Genomic DNA, 16,671 nt, shown 5'->3' with positions numbered 1-16,671 from the left:
AAAGTAGTTTATAAATTGGGTAAGAGCCCCTAAATAATGTGTCATATAACTCCCCCCATTCTAAATTGAATCGTCCCGATTCATTGGAACTGTTGGGTATATTGAATGTAATTGATTGGTTAATTCGACAATGATATTTTCTTCTAGGGTATTTTCATTGTCGGGTGTATTATTTATCTCAATATCGGAAATATTGCTTTCTGGTTCGATTTCTATACGAATTTGCCATGGTTTGAATATTAAAAATTTTCTGAATTTGATTATAATCATAATAATTAAATATATTAATGTTAATATGATTAATATTAACGTAACTGGTATTTGAGTTTGTTTAATTTGAATAAATGGATTTAGTACGTTAATATTATCAAATGAGAGTTCCGAATCATTAGATATAATATATTCGGATATTAAAAAATCTGTATATTTTCGAGCTGTGATGTATTCCAATATCTTATTGTCTACATTGGTGTAGGAAATATTATTAATTATAGAGGTGCCATTAAAAGTAATTAAATATGACCCATTTAAATGAGTGTCATTAACTGTATTTTCTCCATTTACAAAAATGGCTCCATCTTGGATTACATCTACTTTTTTATTTTTTTCTCTGATTTTGTTACAAAAAGATTTTTCTCCATTTAGTAATCTGGTGAAACAAGAACCTTCTGGGTTAAGTGTGCAATAATTGTTAAATATTTCTGTCTTAAAATTAGACATTACATAGTACTTATTTCTACATTTTGCGACGTGATTATCAATTAATAATTTTCCATCATCATGTGAAATGGATCTTGAATTGTAAACGTCACAGCGATCGGTAATAATAGGGTATTTTATGTAAATTATAATAAGATCTTGATGCAAAGCGATTTTAAATTCAGATATATCTAAAAGGTCTGTTATAACTACAGGTCTATTTTCGTGTTTATAAATTTCTTGTATATCGTCGTTGTTTAGAATTTTAGTATTAAATACATCGATTTTGGCGAGTGTAATTGTGTCCATTAAATTCATAAGATCGTAAGTAAGCAAACGCAGACGATATTTTCTAAGCGGATTTTCTTGATCTTTAAAGGCTGTTTTGAATTCTTCAGATAAAGATTTTATCTCTTTAAATATTTTAGAATTAATAACGTATTGATCGTTATTATTTTGTATTAAATCATCGATTTTATTTTGAACAGTTATGAAATCATCATGATCTGGTGTTCCCGCTATCCATTTCCAAATAGTGCCTATTTCATTAATGCCTCTTTTCGATCTACTGGGTATAATTTGGGAGATAAGTATTTGGATAATTTTTAAATCGTGGGATATTTCCCAAAGAAAATTGTTGCTGTCGTGACTCTTCAGAAATTCTTTTTCAAGATTAATTATATCTCTATAAAGACTTATATTAGTTATATGAAATAAATCTGCGTATGATTCATAAATAAGAACATCTTTGGTATCCTTGTAAAGAAGGAAATCATAGTTCGTGTAATCCATAATTTCGGATTTGGTTGTAGCTACCAGCAGTAATAAGTACATTATTGAAATCATTATCTGTAATTTGAAACAAATTATTTTATATTATCTTTATGAATCGTACGGTTCCTGTTATTTATAATAACTTTATTAGGGAGATTTTCCTTAACTACTTGTTTTTTGTATCTAGAACTTAGCTTGTTTCTTTCCCCATGTTTTTTTTCGTAGATTACCTCTCCTACGTGATAATTCTTATTTTGTCTATCTTTATTGTGGGAATGCAACATTTTCTCTTGAGCTTGTTGCAATAATTTAGGCATATCTTCGTGTTTGATTTTATTAAATAGTATGTCAAAAGGTCGTTGGTTGGTTATTGAGTGAATTGTTAAATTATATTTCTGTGGTGCTTTAATAATAATTTCGGAATAATCAACTAAATTAAGCTCATCTTTAATGCAGCGAGCAATTTCTGTTAAAGTAGAGTGTGCCCTTTCTATTTGTCCGTTGGACGTACTATGTCGAGGATCTGCAAAGAATAGAGATATCCCATTTCTTTGAGCAAAGGATTTGAATTGGGATGAAGAGAAACTTGGTTCGTTATCTATCATCAAAGATTTGGCTAATGGAAATTGTTGTAAAATTTCTGAAACTTTATTTTCTATATTTAGTTTGTTAGGGATTTCTTTTACGACCAAATATTTCGAATAGGAATCTATACAAGTAATGAATATAAGATTTTGGGCGTAATATATGTCAAGATGCAAATTTTCACCTTCTCTTTCTGGAATAGGCGCTTGACCGATAGGAATCTGTACTGGGTGTCTGTTGTATTTGTTTTGATTGCAGATTGTGCAATTCTTTATAAATTCCTTAAGCTTTTTGTATAAATTAGGCCAATAATAGAGTCTAGTTATTTGCTTATAATTTTCATCAAGCCCTCTATGAGCTCTACAATGAGTTTCTGTGATAATCACGGATCTGTCTTCAGCGTCTTCGACATCCTGGACAAATGTCTTAGTGTATAAAAATGTATTTATAAAATTGTCTTTAAGTGTTTTTTGAATTCTATAAAAATCTTCTAGAGTACAGTGAACTCCTATTGTTATATTGGGTGGAATATATTCTCTTAATATTGATATTAAATTTTCTGGAGTATCATACTCTATTATATGTCTAGTATTTCCGAATACATTAATCGACTCATGTATTGTATACCTCCCCGTTGCTATTAGCAATTGTTGCTTAAATTGGTTTAAGGGTTTTCGGGTTTCTTGTATAACATTCTCAAAACTACTCTCTGCTGAATGCTGAGTATTTTGATCTGAGACCGATTCATTACTTTCCGTTAAGTTATTAATTTGTATCCTTGATAAAGCGTCCGCAACAACATTTGTTGCTCCTGGCTTATAAATTATTTTGGGTGAATAGCTTTCAATAAAAGAATACCATCTTTTCATTTCGATATTTGGATTTTTTTGAGAAATGGAAAATGAAAGAGGTTGGTGATCGGTATAGATCTCGATGTTGTTAACCCCATATAAGTAATTACGAAGGTTTTTAAAAGCCCATACTATGGCTAAAAGTTCCTTTTTATTTGTCGCGTATAATTGTTCAGTTTTGGTTAGAGTTTTTGAAATAAATGTGATTGGTTTTCCTTCCTGAGAAAGAACCGCACCAATTGCTAAGTCAGACGCGTCAGTTGTTAGGGTAAATTTTTTATTATAGTCCGGTTGTACTAGTTCTACTTGTGCAATTAAATTTTCTTTGAGCTCGTTAAAAGCTCTTACAGCTGAATCATCAAACTGTATTAAAGTTTTACGTGATGCTTTTTTAGATACTTTGCCGTTTTGGCCTTCTAAATATTTTGTTAATGGTTTAGCTATCTTTGCGTAATTTTGCACAAATTTCCTGTAATATCCTGTAAGGCCTAGGAAGCTTCTAAGCTCTCGAATATTTTTAGGGATCGGATATTCTACAATTGTTGAAATTTTTTCGGGATCGGTTTTGATCACATTTTGAGAAACAACGTAACCGAGAAAGTTTGTTTCTAATTTAAAGAACTTTGATTTTTCAATCGAAATTTTCATGTTTGCGTTCAGCAAAATTTTAATAATGACAATTAGGTCTTCGTAATGTTGCTCAATTGTTTTTGAAAATATGATTATGTCATCCATATAAACATGACATGTTTTACCCACTTGTTCTCTCAAAATATCGTCCATCGCTCGTTGGAATATTCTAGGAGCGTTTGTCAAACCGAAAGGCATTCTTAGGAATTCGTATTTCCCATTATTTATTGAAAATGAGGTTTTTTGTATGTCAGGTTCGTTCATGAGAATCTGATGAAATCCAGATTCCAAGTCAATTGTTGAAAAGTATTTGGCTTTTCCGAGATTTGATAAAATCACTGAAGGGTCCTGCAGTGGATACCTATTAGGTATAGTATTTTCATTTAGTTTTTTATAGTCAATTACGAGTCTTAGTTTTGGAGTTCCATCTTCATTGAAACCCTTTTTTGGTACCACTAGTACAGGGGAATTATAAGGACTTCTACTTGGCCTTATAATTTCTTCTTTTAGCATTCGACTTATTTCAGAATTTACAAAATCTGAAGCTGATAGAGCATAAGGGTATTGTTTGCTGTAAATGGCCCTATCATTTACGGTGTTTATTTCACCGCGTATATCTGTCCTAAAAGGAATCTGCATATTTATTTTTGAATGCTCTTCATTTATAATATTTAATATTTCATTCTCCAGATCTTTTCTTTGATCTGCAGATGATATTTTTATGTTGTTTATTTTTTGATTGTCGGATAGTTCAACGACGGCGTGTTCAGAATTTTTCAATTCCAAACTTTTATTTTTGTCGGATATTTCTACGACGGCGTGTTCGGAATTTTTAAATTCCAAACTTTTATTTTTGTCGGATATTTCAACGACGGCGTGTTCAGAATTTTTAAATTCCAAACTTTTATTTTTGTCGGATATTTCAACGACGGCGTGTTCAGGATTTGTATATCCCAAACTAAATTCGCTTTGATTACCCATTTCAGATTCGGATCTGATTTGAGCCTTTTCATCAAAGTATTTTTTTAATATAAATTCTTTTAATGGAAGAATGGTGTTTTCTTCTGTTAAAGAATGTTGGTTTAAATTGTTTCCGTTGTCATAATTTAATTTCTCTTCTATTCCGTTATATTTAATAACTCCCTTAGCTGTATCAATCACAGCTCCTATTTTTTTCAATAGGTTATAGCCGATCAGTAGATCTGAGTCTAGCCCTTCTATTTCATAAAAAGTATACCGTGTATCCAAAATAGTTATTATATGATAATATTTAATTATTGAATATCCATTCACTGTGGATACTCTTTTGTATATTGGAAGCTCATTCTTATTTTTGTAAACTCCAGTTCTAATATAACACGAGGTTGCCCCAGTGTCAATTAATATTTTTAATTTTTTATTTATTTTCGGGTCATTTCTAAATAAGTAGGGTAAGCCTACTCCTGACTTTTGTCTAAAAAATGGTTCTCCTCAATGTTGTTTAGTCTCATTGTCTTGTTAGCCGGTTGGTTAACAGTTCCAGTTGGTACCCTTTTATTTTGGGCTTGTCCTTGCTGAGTATTCTGGGTCTCAAACTTTTTTGTTTGATCCCACTTGTTTTGGCTATAATTATTATTTTGATATTTATTATAGTTTTGATTATAGCCGTTGTTAGCCCTATTCTGAACCTGGATAGACTCGTCTACCTCCATTGGTTCTGGCTTATTTTGTGGCTGCCTATAGGTGTTCCACTGATTTTGTTGGTTATTATTAAATCTACCCTGGTTCCAGGAATTATTTTTGTTCTGATTATAATAACCATAATTATTTTTGTTCTGGTTGTTGTCATGATTAAACCTTAAATTATTACTATTTCGCTGGTTATTGTAATTGTTGTTTTGTTGTCTTTGCTTTTGGTTGAAATGTGTTTGTCCATTTCCACCAGAGTTTGACTCACTATTTTTTCTCTGAGTGGTTGAGAAACTGTTTGCGAAATGCGCCCTCATGTTGTTGCTTTCCAATTCCTGAACTATGACCATTGCATTCGGTAGGTCAGGTGGATTCATTGAGAAAATTGTGTCTGAAATTTGGCCGTTTAGGCCGGTAATGAAAACTCTAAGAGCAGTCTTCCTATGTTTTTCATTCATTTCTGCTGTTATCGGTTTATTTCTCCCGTAGGTCATAATTGTTTTATTAATAAGTAGAGTTAACTTTCTATTAACTGTACCATAATAATCCATAATTGATAATTTTCCCTGACTCAAAACACTTAGTTCCTGTTCAATAATATGAATAGGACGTTTGTCGCTAAAGACAAAGTCAAGTCTGGCCATTATGGCATCGAAATTTAATACCGTACCGTTATGGGTTAAGGCATCGTTTGCCATTCCCGTTATTTTGTTTCTTAATATCGATAGGGCGGAATAAAATCTTTCACTCCCTCTGGCATATTGCCCCATGGCTATTTCAGCCGATTCTCTCCAACTTACATATTTATCTTCTTCTCCTTTATATTCCCTAACAGATTTGATGATCTCATAAGATGTGTCGCACTTTATATTTGGATCTATAATCTCTATCTGATAATCTTCAACCGTTTTAATTTTATGAGAAAGCTGCGATCTTAAGTTAACGATCTCTTCCTTTAATGGATTCAATTCAAAATTTACTATTTGTTTAATTAAATCTCCTACATTTAACATGGTATTGTTTGTATTCGCCTGATGATGTTCTTGAGGCGAACTTATGTGGAGTCTTTTATTTGCTCCGTTCTGGCTTGTTGAAGGTTCTGACATTTTGAGAATATTTTCGAAATCAGAAATTAATTCTTCCACTTTGTATAATTATATTTTTTTTACAAATTTCTTATTAAATAATAATAATAATAAAAAAAAGGATTATATCGCTCACGAATCGTCCTCCTTATTTTTCTTGTCGTTGTTTTTGGGGTTGTTGTTTTTCTTGGATGATCCTGCTTGGGGTCGTCCTTCCCTTTTTTGTATCTTTGGGTCTTCCTTCCTTCTTCGGGTTTTTAAATTGATGTCTTCCTTCTTTCTTCAGTGTTTATTTCTTGGCGAGGGATTGCCCTTCAGCCTTTTTGTCTTTAAATGTCTTTTCGAAGATTTGTTTGTAGATTTTTGTTTTTAGATATTTTTTTTAATTAAATTGTTTTTCACAATGGTTATTTATTTCGATGAATTTTGTTGTCACCTTTTTAATTTTTTATTTTGTCCGAGCAGTGAATTTATGTTACGAACACTATTTTGTAATGTGAGATTTTAAGGGGATTATTCCATTAATTATTTTCCACCTTATTATTTTTTTGATCAACACAAACTTTTTATTTTTTTGCCGGTTGTATAGAGTTTAAGGGGATTATTGCATTTATTAATTTCCACCTTATTTTTTTCAACACAGGCTTTATATTTTCGTCGGTTGTATCGGGTTGTTGGCCGCGCAAAATTCCTTTTTCACTTTTAAACTTTTTTGGGGTTTATTTAAAAGCTTTGCTTTAGAATTTTTTAATCACACGGCCCCACGTTGGGCGCCAATTAAGTTTCTCACTAGTGAATTGATTAAAAAAAATTTATTTTTATTTTTAACAATCACTTATTCACTATTACAATTTTACAATAGGTCGAACTTATTATACCCGTTACTCGTAGAGTAAAAGGGTATACTAGATTCGTCGGAAAGTATGTAACAGGCAGAAGGAAGCGTTTCCGACCCCATAAAGTATATATATTCTTGATCAGGATCACTAGCCGAGTCGATCTAGCCATGTCCGTCTGTCCGTCTGTCCGTCTGTCCGTATGAACGCTGAGATCTCGGAAACTATGAGAGTTACAATACTGGTATTAGGCACGCAGATTCCTGAGATTCCTGCGCAGCGCAAGTTTGTTTCAGTAGAGTGCCACGCCCACTCTAACGCCCACAAACCGCCCAAAACTGTGGCTCCTACAGTTTTGATGCTAGAATAAAAATTTTAACTGAAATGTAATGTTCTCATCAATACCTATCGATTGACCTAAAAAAAAGTTTGCCACGCCCACTTTAACGCCCACAAACCGCGAAAACCTGTGACGCCCACAATTTTTATGCTAGATAAAAAATTTTAACTGAAATGTATTCGTCTCGTCATTACCTATCGATTGACTCAAAAAAAAGTTTGCCACGCCCACTTTAACGCCCACAAACCGCAAAAACCTGTGACGCCCACAATTTTCATGCTAGATAAAATATTGTAACTGAAATGTATTGGTCTCGTCGATACCTATCGATTGATCCAAAAAAAAATTTGCCACGCCCACTCTAACGCCCATAACGCTTAAATCTGTATACCGCCGGTAGGTGGCGCATTTGAATCTCGCTTTGCTGCTTGCATATCTCCATTTAGCTGAGTAACGGGTATCTGATAGTCGAGGTACTCGACTATAGCGTTCTTCCTTGTTTAATTCACTGCTCTTGTATTTATTCTCGAATATTTGTTCTGCTCGATTCGGATCTCAAAAACGGACTGCCTGCTCTCTAGTTCAATGATCAATAATCAAACCTCGGCTTAAGAGATTTTATCCCCAAAAATTGATAAAGAGAATGACTCAAGAGAGTCGGAAAATAGGATGATGCAATTTGCCAATTAAATTCGAAGTCCAATCTTGGCCGGAAATTGGTGTTTACATTAGCGGAGTTTAGGGACCGCTTTGGGGATCTTTTTGTTTACGTTAGCGGACTCGGGACTCGCTTTGGGGATCTTTTGTTTACGTTAGCGGACTCAGGGCTCGCTTGGGGCTCCGATTGTTTACAATATCGGTTCGGATGTTTACAGCATCCGTTTGATTCGGACTGCGTGAAATTGATCTGGGTGGGAATGATTTGGAGGCCTGCTTGGCAGAAATAGCTGACCACGGATTTATCTCGGGTCTGTCAGAGTTCTTTGGAAATTAGCTCTCGGCTCAAAGTTGTTTATAAATTGGGTAAGAGCCCCTAAATAATGTGTCATATAACTTGGAAACTAAAAATTAAAAATTGAAGGAAAACTCCAAAAACGACGGTAGGAGGTCAGTGCAGATGGAAAGAAGCCTAATCCGAACTGTTCCATTATTGTGGGACTTCACCGACAAAACAAGAGCCATTGGCTAAGCGACTTCCTGCAGCATCAGGCGGAACCCCGTTTCCAATACTGCTTCCACTTCCCCAAGGTCGAATATGCCTATTGGGATTCGGAGCTGGGCTGCAGATGGCGCGGGGAAGATGGCGAAGCCTCCGTGGGACGAGAAGGAAGCTTTAAACTACTAATTTACGTAAATAAAATCATTCGTTGAACATTCCATTTTTATACCCTTGCAGAGGGTATATTGATTTCAGTCAGAAGCTTGCAACGCAGTGAAGGAGACGTTTTCGAACTCATAAAGTATACATATTCTTGATCAGCATGACTAGACGAGTCGATCTAGCCATGTCCGTCTGTCCATCTGTCCGTCCGTCTGTCCGTTCGTTTCTACGCAAACTAGTCTCTCAGTTTTAAAGCAATCGGGCTCAAACTTTTCCAAAAGTCTTATATCTTTTGCAGGTAGTATACGAGTATAAGTCAGAACCAGCCGGATCGGACAACTATATCTTATAGCTCCCATAAGAATAATTGGAAAACAAAATTTAAAAAAATTATATCTTTGGTGTTTTAACATATAACCTCCAACGCTTGGAAATAACATTTTCTAATTAGTTCTGAATTTCGAATTTAATTTGATCAAAATCGGACGACTATATCATATAGCTGCCATAGGAACGATCGGAAAATTGGTGGGAAAATAATATGAAACAAATTATAGCTTCGGTGTTTTTTAACATATAACCTGCTACGCTTGGAAATAACATTTTTTAATTAGTTCTGAATTTTGAATTTAATTTGATCAAAATCGGACGACTATATCATATAGCTGCCATAGGAACGATCGGAAATTGGTGAGAAAATAATATGAAACGCTTCGGTGTTTTTTAACATATAACCTCCTACGCTTGGAAATAACATTTTTTAGTTAGTTCCGAATTTCGAATTTAATTTTATCAAAATCGGACGACTATATTATATAGCTGCCATAGGAACGATCGGAAAATTGGTGGGAAAATAATATGAAACAAATTATAGCTCCGGTGTTCTCTGACATATATACTATTGGGAATACCATTTTTTGTATTTTTAAATTTAATAAATATAACTGCAAGGGTATACAAGCTTCGGCTTGCCGAAGTTAACTTCCTTTCATTTTTTTAATATCGTGAAATTTTTTTTTTAACACTGTCCTAGCGTGGACAACCGATAAATATGAGTTTTTCATCTATGGATCGATGGTCCACTCTGGTTTCAGTGGAGGTCCAGGGGTTGGGTCCTTCGCAGGCTCCTGGTCCGCTCGCCATTGTCCAGCAGGTTAATCGCCAGAGGTGGTCATGCAACCTATGAACGTAGCGTGAAGTTGAGTACATCATGGATGGTGTCGTTGTCGTGGAACAGGTGCGATGCGAAGCATTTTATTTTCGAACGACGGATGCGGGAATGACCACTTCCTTACGTTTCCATGGTGATGGAAAGTGACCCATTGGCAAGCACTTATTGAAAATAAGCGTGACGAGCTTCTTGCTGTTGGGTGGGAGAAGTTTTAATGCAATTGCCTTGTTGTTGGCCATTGCGGATATAAGATCGGCGGTCTCCTCTTCCGGGACCTGCGGGATGGGCTCAGCGTGAACCAGTGGTCCAGCCAGGAGCCTGGCCGTTTCCTCTGCGTCTTCAGGAGTGCATACACGTACTATAAATATCACATATATTTTTTATCAGGATCGTATGATCGCTGAGATTTCGGAATCTATAAGAGCTAGAATGTTGGGAGTTTGCATGCCGATTCCTTTGCTTCCTGCGCAGCGGTAGTTTGTTTTAGCAGCCCACAAACGACCATAACACTGAAATTGGATCAAATCGAACCATTCAATAAAGAGTTATAACCAAACAATAATCAATATTTTGTTAAATAAATCGAAATTGCACACTTCATGCAGCAAATCAGCTGTTTTTACTAATAAGCAAACCAATCCGCTAGGGGCGCTATGGAAAAGTTGACGTTTTAGGCTAGGTGACGCTAGGTGGCGCTAGCCACAAGCAAGCATATTTCCATCCCTGTTTCTTTAGCGGAGTAACGGGTATCTAGCGTTGTACAAAAAAACTTGTTACACCCGTTACATATACTCGATACTCTTTAGAGCCATATATCCACCAAGTTGAAAATGCGTCAAGAGCAAGATAATGCTAGGCTCTGCGCGGGCTCATAATATAGCTGGCCTTGCTGGGACTAGAGGAAGCTCATTAATGAATGTAAAAAGGAGCGGACAAAGGATTTTTGGATGAGAAAGTTTTTTAAAATGATTCTTAGTGCCCTGTCATTTCTATAACTTAAGATCCTTTTAGAAAATTACATGGAAACCCTTTTAGGTCCAGATTCAGGACTGAAAGCGGGTGACTTACAGAACCAGGTCAATCTGAAGAGCTTTTATAAAAGGAATTGATTCTGATCCCAGTGATCCTGATCAAGAACTTATACACAATAGGGCGGGTCAATTTGTATGGGGGGAACGCAAAATTTTTATGCAATAGGGGTTAGGGGTTCTTATGCAATATAAAACAAGGAAGAACAGACGGACAGACGGACATGGCTAGATCGACTCGGCTAGTGATCCTGATCAAGAATATATATACTTTGTGGGGTCGGAAACGCTTCCTTCTGCCTGTTACATACTTTCCGACGAATCTAGTATACCCTTTTACTCTACGAGTAACGGGTATAAAAATATATGCGCGTTTAAACCGTATACCTAATTGCGCTTTCTTACTCTCAAGTGACAATTCCAGGACTGTCACTAAACATATTTTTAATTTATGTTCCGACTTGAACAATTTTTGGAACATAGATGCTTTTTGATACAAAAACAAAATCTCATTTACACTTTAACACACTTCTAAGCATCTGCAGGAATGTATTAAACTATTCGCTTTTATTTTCTTCAACAGAATTCTCACTAAATTCATCTGAATCCAATGATGTCATAACTGTAAATCGCCTTGAAGCCCGATGGTTGAATTTCGAGGAAATGAACTTTAAGTTTTCATCGATGCCTACAAAGTAGGTGGGTATTTCACCGCGACCTTTCACAAAGGTCATGCCGCGGTAGATGCACAGAATATCGAACTGCTCGAGAATATTGGCCGACTCCTCCGTTACTTGGATGTGTCCAGGCAGCCCCGTCGATTCCATTCGGGAGGCCATGTTTACCGGGGTTCCCCAAATGTCGTAGTGCGGCTGGGAAGCACCCACCACTCCAGCCATTATCTCGCCGGTTGAGATGCCGATGCAGATTTCCCCAGAGGATAAGGACCGATTAAAGGGTCTGCCCGCGTACGCTTTGTTGCACACGGAAACGATTCGCATCAGGTCCAGTGCAAACGTTGTCATTATGAAGGCCACCTCATCATGGTTTCCATTGATACCTTTTGCTTCTTGGTGAATGCGAACCTGTTGCACTGAAATAAAGATAGAATTACTTATGTAGACATACACAAATAACCAGATAGAATCAGTAACAATGCTATAGTGGAGTGTCACTCGAATAAGAACTTACTTTCGGATTGAAAGGATCTGCTTTGAAAATTGGAAGTCAGGCTGAAATCCAATCCACAAGCTGCCATATAAGTGCAGCCTACGATTTTTATCTTCTCAACTACGTAATACTCCCTGTAGGCTGTTAACTGCAGTCGGAAGAAGGAGATTGACTACTAAATCAGCTTCAATACATCAACTTACCAGTTTATCAAACTCCGTTATGATATCGTTTAGCACCCTTAGACTTGGCAAATCCATTTGAAAGTTAACTAACATGGCGAACATGACCGATACCATTTCATAATTTTCGTAGTAGAGTTCGTGTTTGGCTAACGAATCGAGATAGAGGTCGACTGGGGAAAGAAGAGGACAAGTTAATGTTTGCTAAAGTCCTTAAAATTATATTCAGGAAAACACCGACCAACATGAGAGGGAAGAATGTTGTTGAGCAGAATAATGATTGATTGGTTTGTAACATCGGCCGCCTTTTGCTTATTGAGCAAGTCAACGTTCTGCCTGTGGGTAGCATTTGTCAATCCGCCTCTTATTTGCTGTTTAAGCATGTGACTCACTTGTAGTTTAATTTGGTATTGAACTCCACCCGACGCTCCTTCGCATACATTGTAATTAACATCACGCACACCCGAAGACAATGCGCTACCTCCGCTCTCATATACGGAGTCGTGGTGGCACTGTGATGAAAAATGAACGCGAACTGGAAGAACACGATCAACAGGAAGGCTACGGTTTCACAGCAACTAATGCATATCTTGAGGGCGAACGGGATACGCGCGAAGGTGTAACTCATACCAAGGATCAGGGTAATCATGTTTGTGAAGACCCACGGATTGAAGCAGGAATCCCTATTCATGTCGTAGTGAAACAGCTTGTTCTCTATGATATCCAACTCAAACTGACTTTGATCACATTTGATCTGGGATTGTTAGAAAGATAAAAGATCAGTGTTTAAATTTACGATAACAAAATTGACAGGGGACATAGAAATGAAGGGAAGAGTGGACAAGTTCTGACAGAATTTTTAAAATCCATTTCTATATAAATTTATATTTAACTGTAATTTATTTCCTCACCTTTCTACTCGTTTCTTCGCCAATAAGTCTTATAATAAACTCTTACATCAAGATCTACTATGACTACGAAGTACCGGTGCCGAAAGGGCAAACTTATTTACCTTTGGTCAAACCTTAAATTAAATAAAATTTCTGATTTCCACCCTTCCCATATCTAGGAATAAACCCATTTCTCAGTACTCACTAATATCAAAGAAATCACCATGTAATACAAAACCATTATAATCATGTAGACTGTTACGCGCAGGACAAAACTGTGCTGGATCCTATCGAACAGATCAAACGCCAAGCAGCTGAGTTTGCTGTACTTTTTGCGCTCGTCATATGCAAACTGCCACCAACACACTTTCTTGTACCATGCGAGGCATAGCATGGAAGTCAGCAGGGAAAACACAATCAGATTGACCACAATACATTTTTTACAATCAACTTTGCTGTTCACTATTTGGATGAAGATCAGGCAGCCCCCAATAGCCCAAGCCAGTAGCATTGAGAACTTGAAGATGAAGTCTGGTTGATGCATATAATTCCATTCCAACGAAGAGTCCTTGAACCCTGCACAAAATATTCCCAATACATGTTCAGCTTTCTCATTATTAGAATTGGTATCCCGGCGGCAGCAAGGCAAACGAAATCTGTGATGAAGGGTATTATTTATGTACCTTATGTATCTTTAGTAGGGAGAAGGAATCGTCTAATTAATGACGACTATAATTAAAGTTGCATAAAGCATTCGGATGTTCTTGCATTACCAACACCCCACTTACTGTAAGCCCCCAACTGGCATCTTGTTAAACTCCTCACGCAACTCATTGGACATTGCGTCAGCAGTGACAATCTGCGTTTTCCGGGTTGGTCGAATAGTTCTAATGTCAAGGTCAGAAAAGGAGGACACTAAATCAACGGATCCGACTGAGTCACGGTTAACCTCGCCCGTTAGAAGGTAGGTGCTCATCGGATGCTTTTGCAGCACGGGATCCATCTGAGCCTTTTCAGTACCCGGGAATATTTTGTAGTCTTCTGGATCTAAGCTACTTAGAGTGCGTCCACTGACGTGAACATAGCCAGGTTTTCCGGTTGCCTCCAGACGATTGGCGATTTCCACGTCAGCCCCTAAAAAGTCATTGATCAGTTTTAATTAAAGGAATTACTTACATCTCCTTTTAAGGAGGGCTTACCCCATATGTCAAACTGCAGCTTGGCCTGTCCAATGACACCTGCAAACAGGGTGCCTGAATGAACACCTATTCTCATGTCGATGTCCAAGTCTTGTTCAGCCCTAGGGATCGGAAGATTACGTCTGAACTGCACCTACATACTTCTCAACTTTTTTAGATCAGAACTACACTCAGGGTAAAAGACGTGCATGTACGAATTATTTACCATAATTCACGCATTTAAAAAGTGGAAAATGACTTCAAAGACATCACAATTTTGAAAGTTTACCAAAACTAATACAATGGGAGCAGCACAGATTGGGCAAGGTTCTTATCGATTGCTCTTAAACTGGTATTGCAAATTAACGGACGGATATGAACCTACATATATCTTATATGGGTTCCTAACTTTCCCATATGAAATATATCAAACTTTATAAGTTCCGCTGCCTGCACATAATTTTCCTTATCCTTGACTTGTTTCTGTGTGTAGGTCTAATCCTAATCTCAATTGCAGACATACCGCACCTCCTGGAGGTTGGCAATCATGGAAATGCCCAGGGACACGGCCATTTTGGCGTGATCGGGGTCAGCCTCCGTCAAACCAGACACACAATAGTAGCAGTCACCCAGGAACTTGATGCGCTGCACATTGAAAGTAGAGGCAGCCATATCGAATCTGCCATAGAGGTCGTGCAGGACCTTCACTAGCTTCTCCACCGTCAGAGTCGTTGTCAAGTGGGTGTAGTTCACCACATCTGCGTAAAGGATAGAGACGTCGGGATGGATCTGGATGGCCATGAAGTTTTCTCTTCTCCGGGGACTACCCAGAATGATACGGTCGGGACCGTTCTCTGACTGGGTGATTTTGTTTTTGATGAAATCGTGGATGGGCTTTGCTATCTGAGGCGGCAGGATGCTGTCCAGCAACATTGATTCCTGGCGCAGGGCGTGACGCAACCACATCTCCTCCTTAATGAACTGGTGGCGGTCCAGGAAGGAGGCGCGCACCATAATGTCGTTCATGATGCGGAAAAATATCCCCATCATATTGAAACCCACGTAGTGGAATACGTCGACAGATATCATGTAAGTGCCGTTAATATTGCGCGCTAGGCTTTCTGGTTCACTCGCTGGAAAGAAAATAAAGTAGCCAATGTACAAAGCACTGACTGAAGTGGCCAGTACGGCTGCTCCAACGATCGAGGGTATCGGCAAAAACATGTAAATCATGCATAGCACAAAGACGTCATAGGTGGTATTGAGAGGCCAATGGGTCTTGTAATAATGATATGTGACATGTGCAATATCTGAAAATGAATGGTCAATGAGTGGGAAATAGTCAAGGGCATAACTCATTTGACTTACCGGCAAATACCACAACATACGCAGACAAAACCGAGGTAAAAACCAAAACCCACCTATGACGAATTACAAAGCTCTCAAAGAAATTTATACCCATAATGCCAGTAACTAGAAATAATGTTATCCCGGCCATAATCGAATCCAGGTGGGTGAATTTGGTATACTGAATAAAAGAAAATTAGGCAAAAACAGCTGGATAGATCAACAGAGAGCATTCACCTCGGCGCAAGACCATGCGACTACTTGAAGGCCGACGACTACTATTATAAACAAGGGATAGAAAACGCTCAGGTAACTGATCATCAGGCGGACCTGATACTTCTTATACTCTTCTTCCAAATCCAAATCCTTACATCTAGCCTAAGGATGACACATTTATTTCCGTTTTCTTTTCTGTCCGCATATAAATACATTGGACTGCGTAAAGATATAAGGTCGGTATCAGAACTATATGACACTTTGGAACTTGTTAAACTTTTGTTTACATTTTTGAATATATTTTATATTTTTCGTCTTTAGTCGTACTAAAAAAAGTCCTTTGATATCGGCTCGATGGTCGATGTGAAATTTCTTAGTGTCGTATAGTTTTGATACAGACCAAAGAGATTTATTACCAACTTTTTGTTTAATTAGCGGACGGGAAATCGACCCACATTAACGTAACACCCTAACCATTATTACCTTTAAATAGCTTGGTTCCCACTTGCGCTCCTCAGAATAGTCAAGATGACATGGTCTAAACCTTTCTCTGAACGAAGTTTTTTGAGCTTTTTTTCTGTTCATATTTCTGGATTGTTTCCAAGTGTTCGACCGTTTTGTTTGAATGCTTTTAAAAAGAACATTGTTCTAAGAGCCTACATGTTTACTTTATAGTTTTACACAAAAAGTTTGCTGTTAA

General features: G+C 37.1%; 1 protein-coding gene across 1 annotated transcript; it reads right to left on the bottom strand.

Moving 5' to 3' along the window:
* Nucleotides 1-11,520: 11,520 nt before the first annotated feature.
* On the bottom strand, nucleotides 11,521-16,671 carry LOC108011923 (adenylyl cyclase X E-like). Its single transcript, XM_065868347.2, has 12 exons — nucleotides 16,455-16,671; nucleotides 15,993-16,133; nucleotides 15,777-15,936; nucleotides 14,932-15,718; nucleotides 14,430-14,530; nucleotides 14,019-14,364; nucleotides 13,436-13,886; nucleotides 12,733-13,094; nucleotides 12,582-12,676; nucleotides 12,362-12,513; nucleotides 12,180-12,306; nucleotides 11,521-12,081 (listed from the first exon to the last, which is right to left on the bottom strand). Exons 1-12 carry the CDS (start codon nucleotides 16,554-16,556, stop codon nucleotides 11,546-11,548), a joined length of 3,360 nt encoding a protein of 1,119 aa, XP_065724419.2. The 5' UTR covers nucleotides 16,557-16,671; the 3' UTR covers nucleotides 11,521-11,545.

The sequence above is a fragment of the Drosophila suzukii genome, chromosome 2L (genome assembly GCF_043229965.1).
Source record: "Drosophila suzukii chromosome 2L, CBGP_Dsuzu_IsoJpt1.0, whole genome shotgun sequence".
Lineage (NCBI taxonomy): Eukaryota > Metazoa > Arthropoda > Insecta > Diptera > Drosophilidae > Drosophila > Drosophila suzukii.
The sequence above is the reverse complement of the archived record's forward strand: the minus strand, read 5'-3'. Positions and strand labels throughout refer to the sequence as shown.

Bases quoted from the DNA above. Each gene is read 5' to 3' on its own strand.
- LOC108011923 (XM_065868347.2), bottom strand. From the start codon at position 16,556: ATGAACAGAAAAAAAGCTCAAAAAACTTCGTTCAGAGAAAGGTTTAGA. The intron at 13,095-13,435 runs GTGAGTACTGAG...TAACAATCCCAG, and splicing joins TGGTGATTTCTTTGATATTA to ATCAAATGTGATCAAAGTCA. The intron at 12,307-12,361 runs GTAAGTTGATGT...TTCCGACTGCAG, and splicing joins TAACGGAGTTTGATAAACTG to TTAACAGCCTACAGGGAGTA.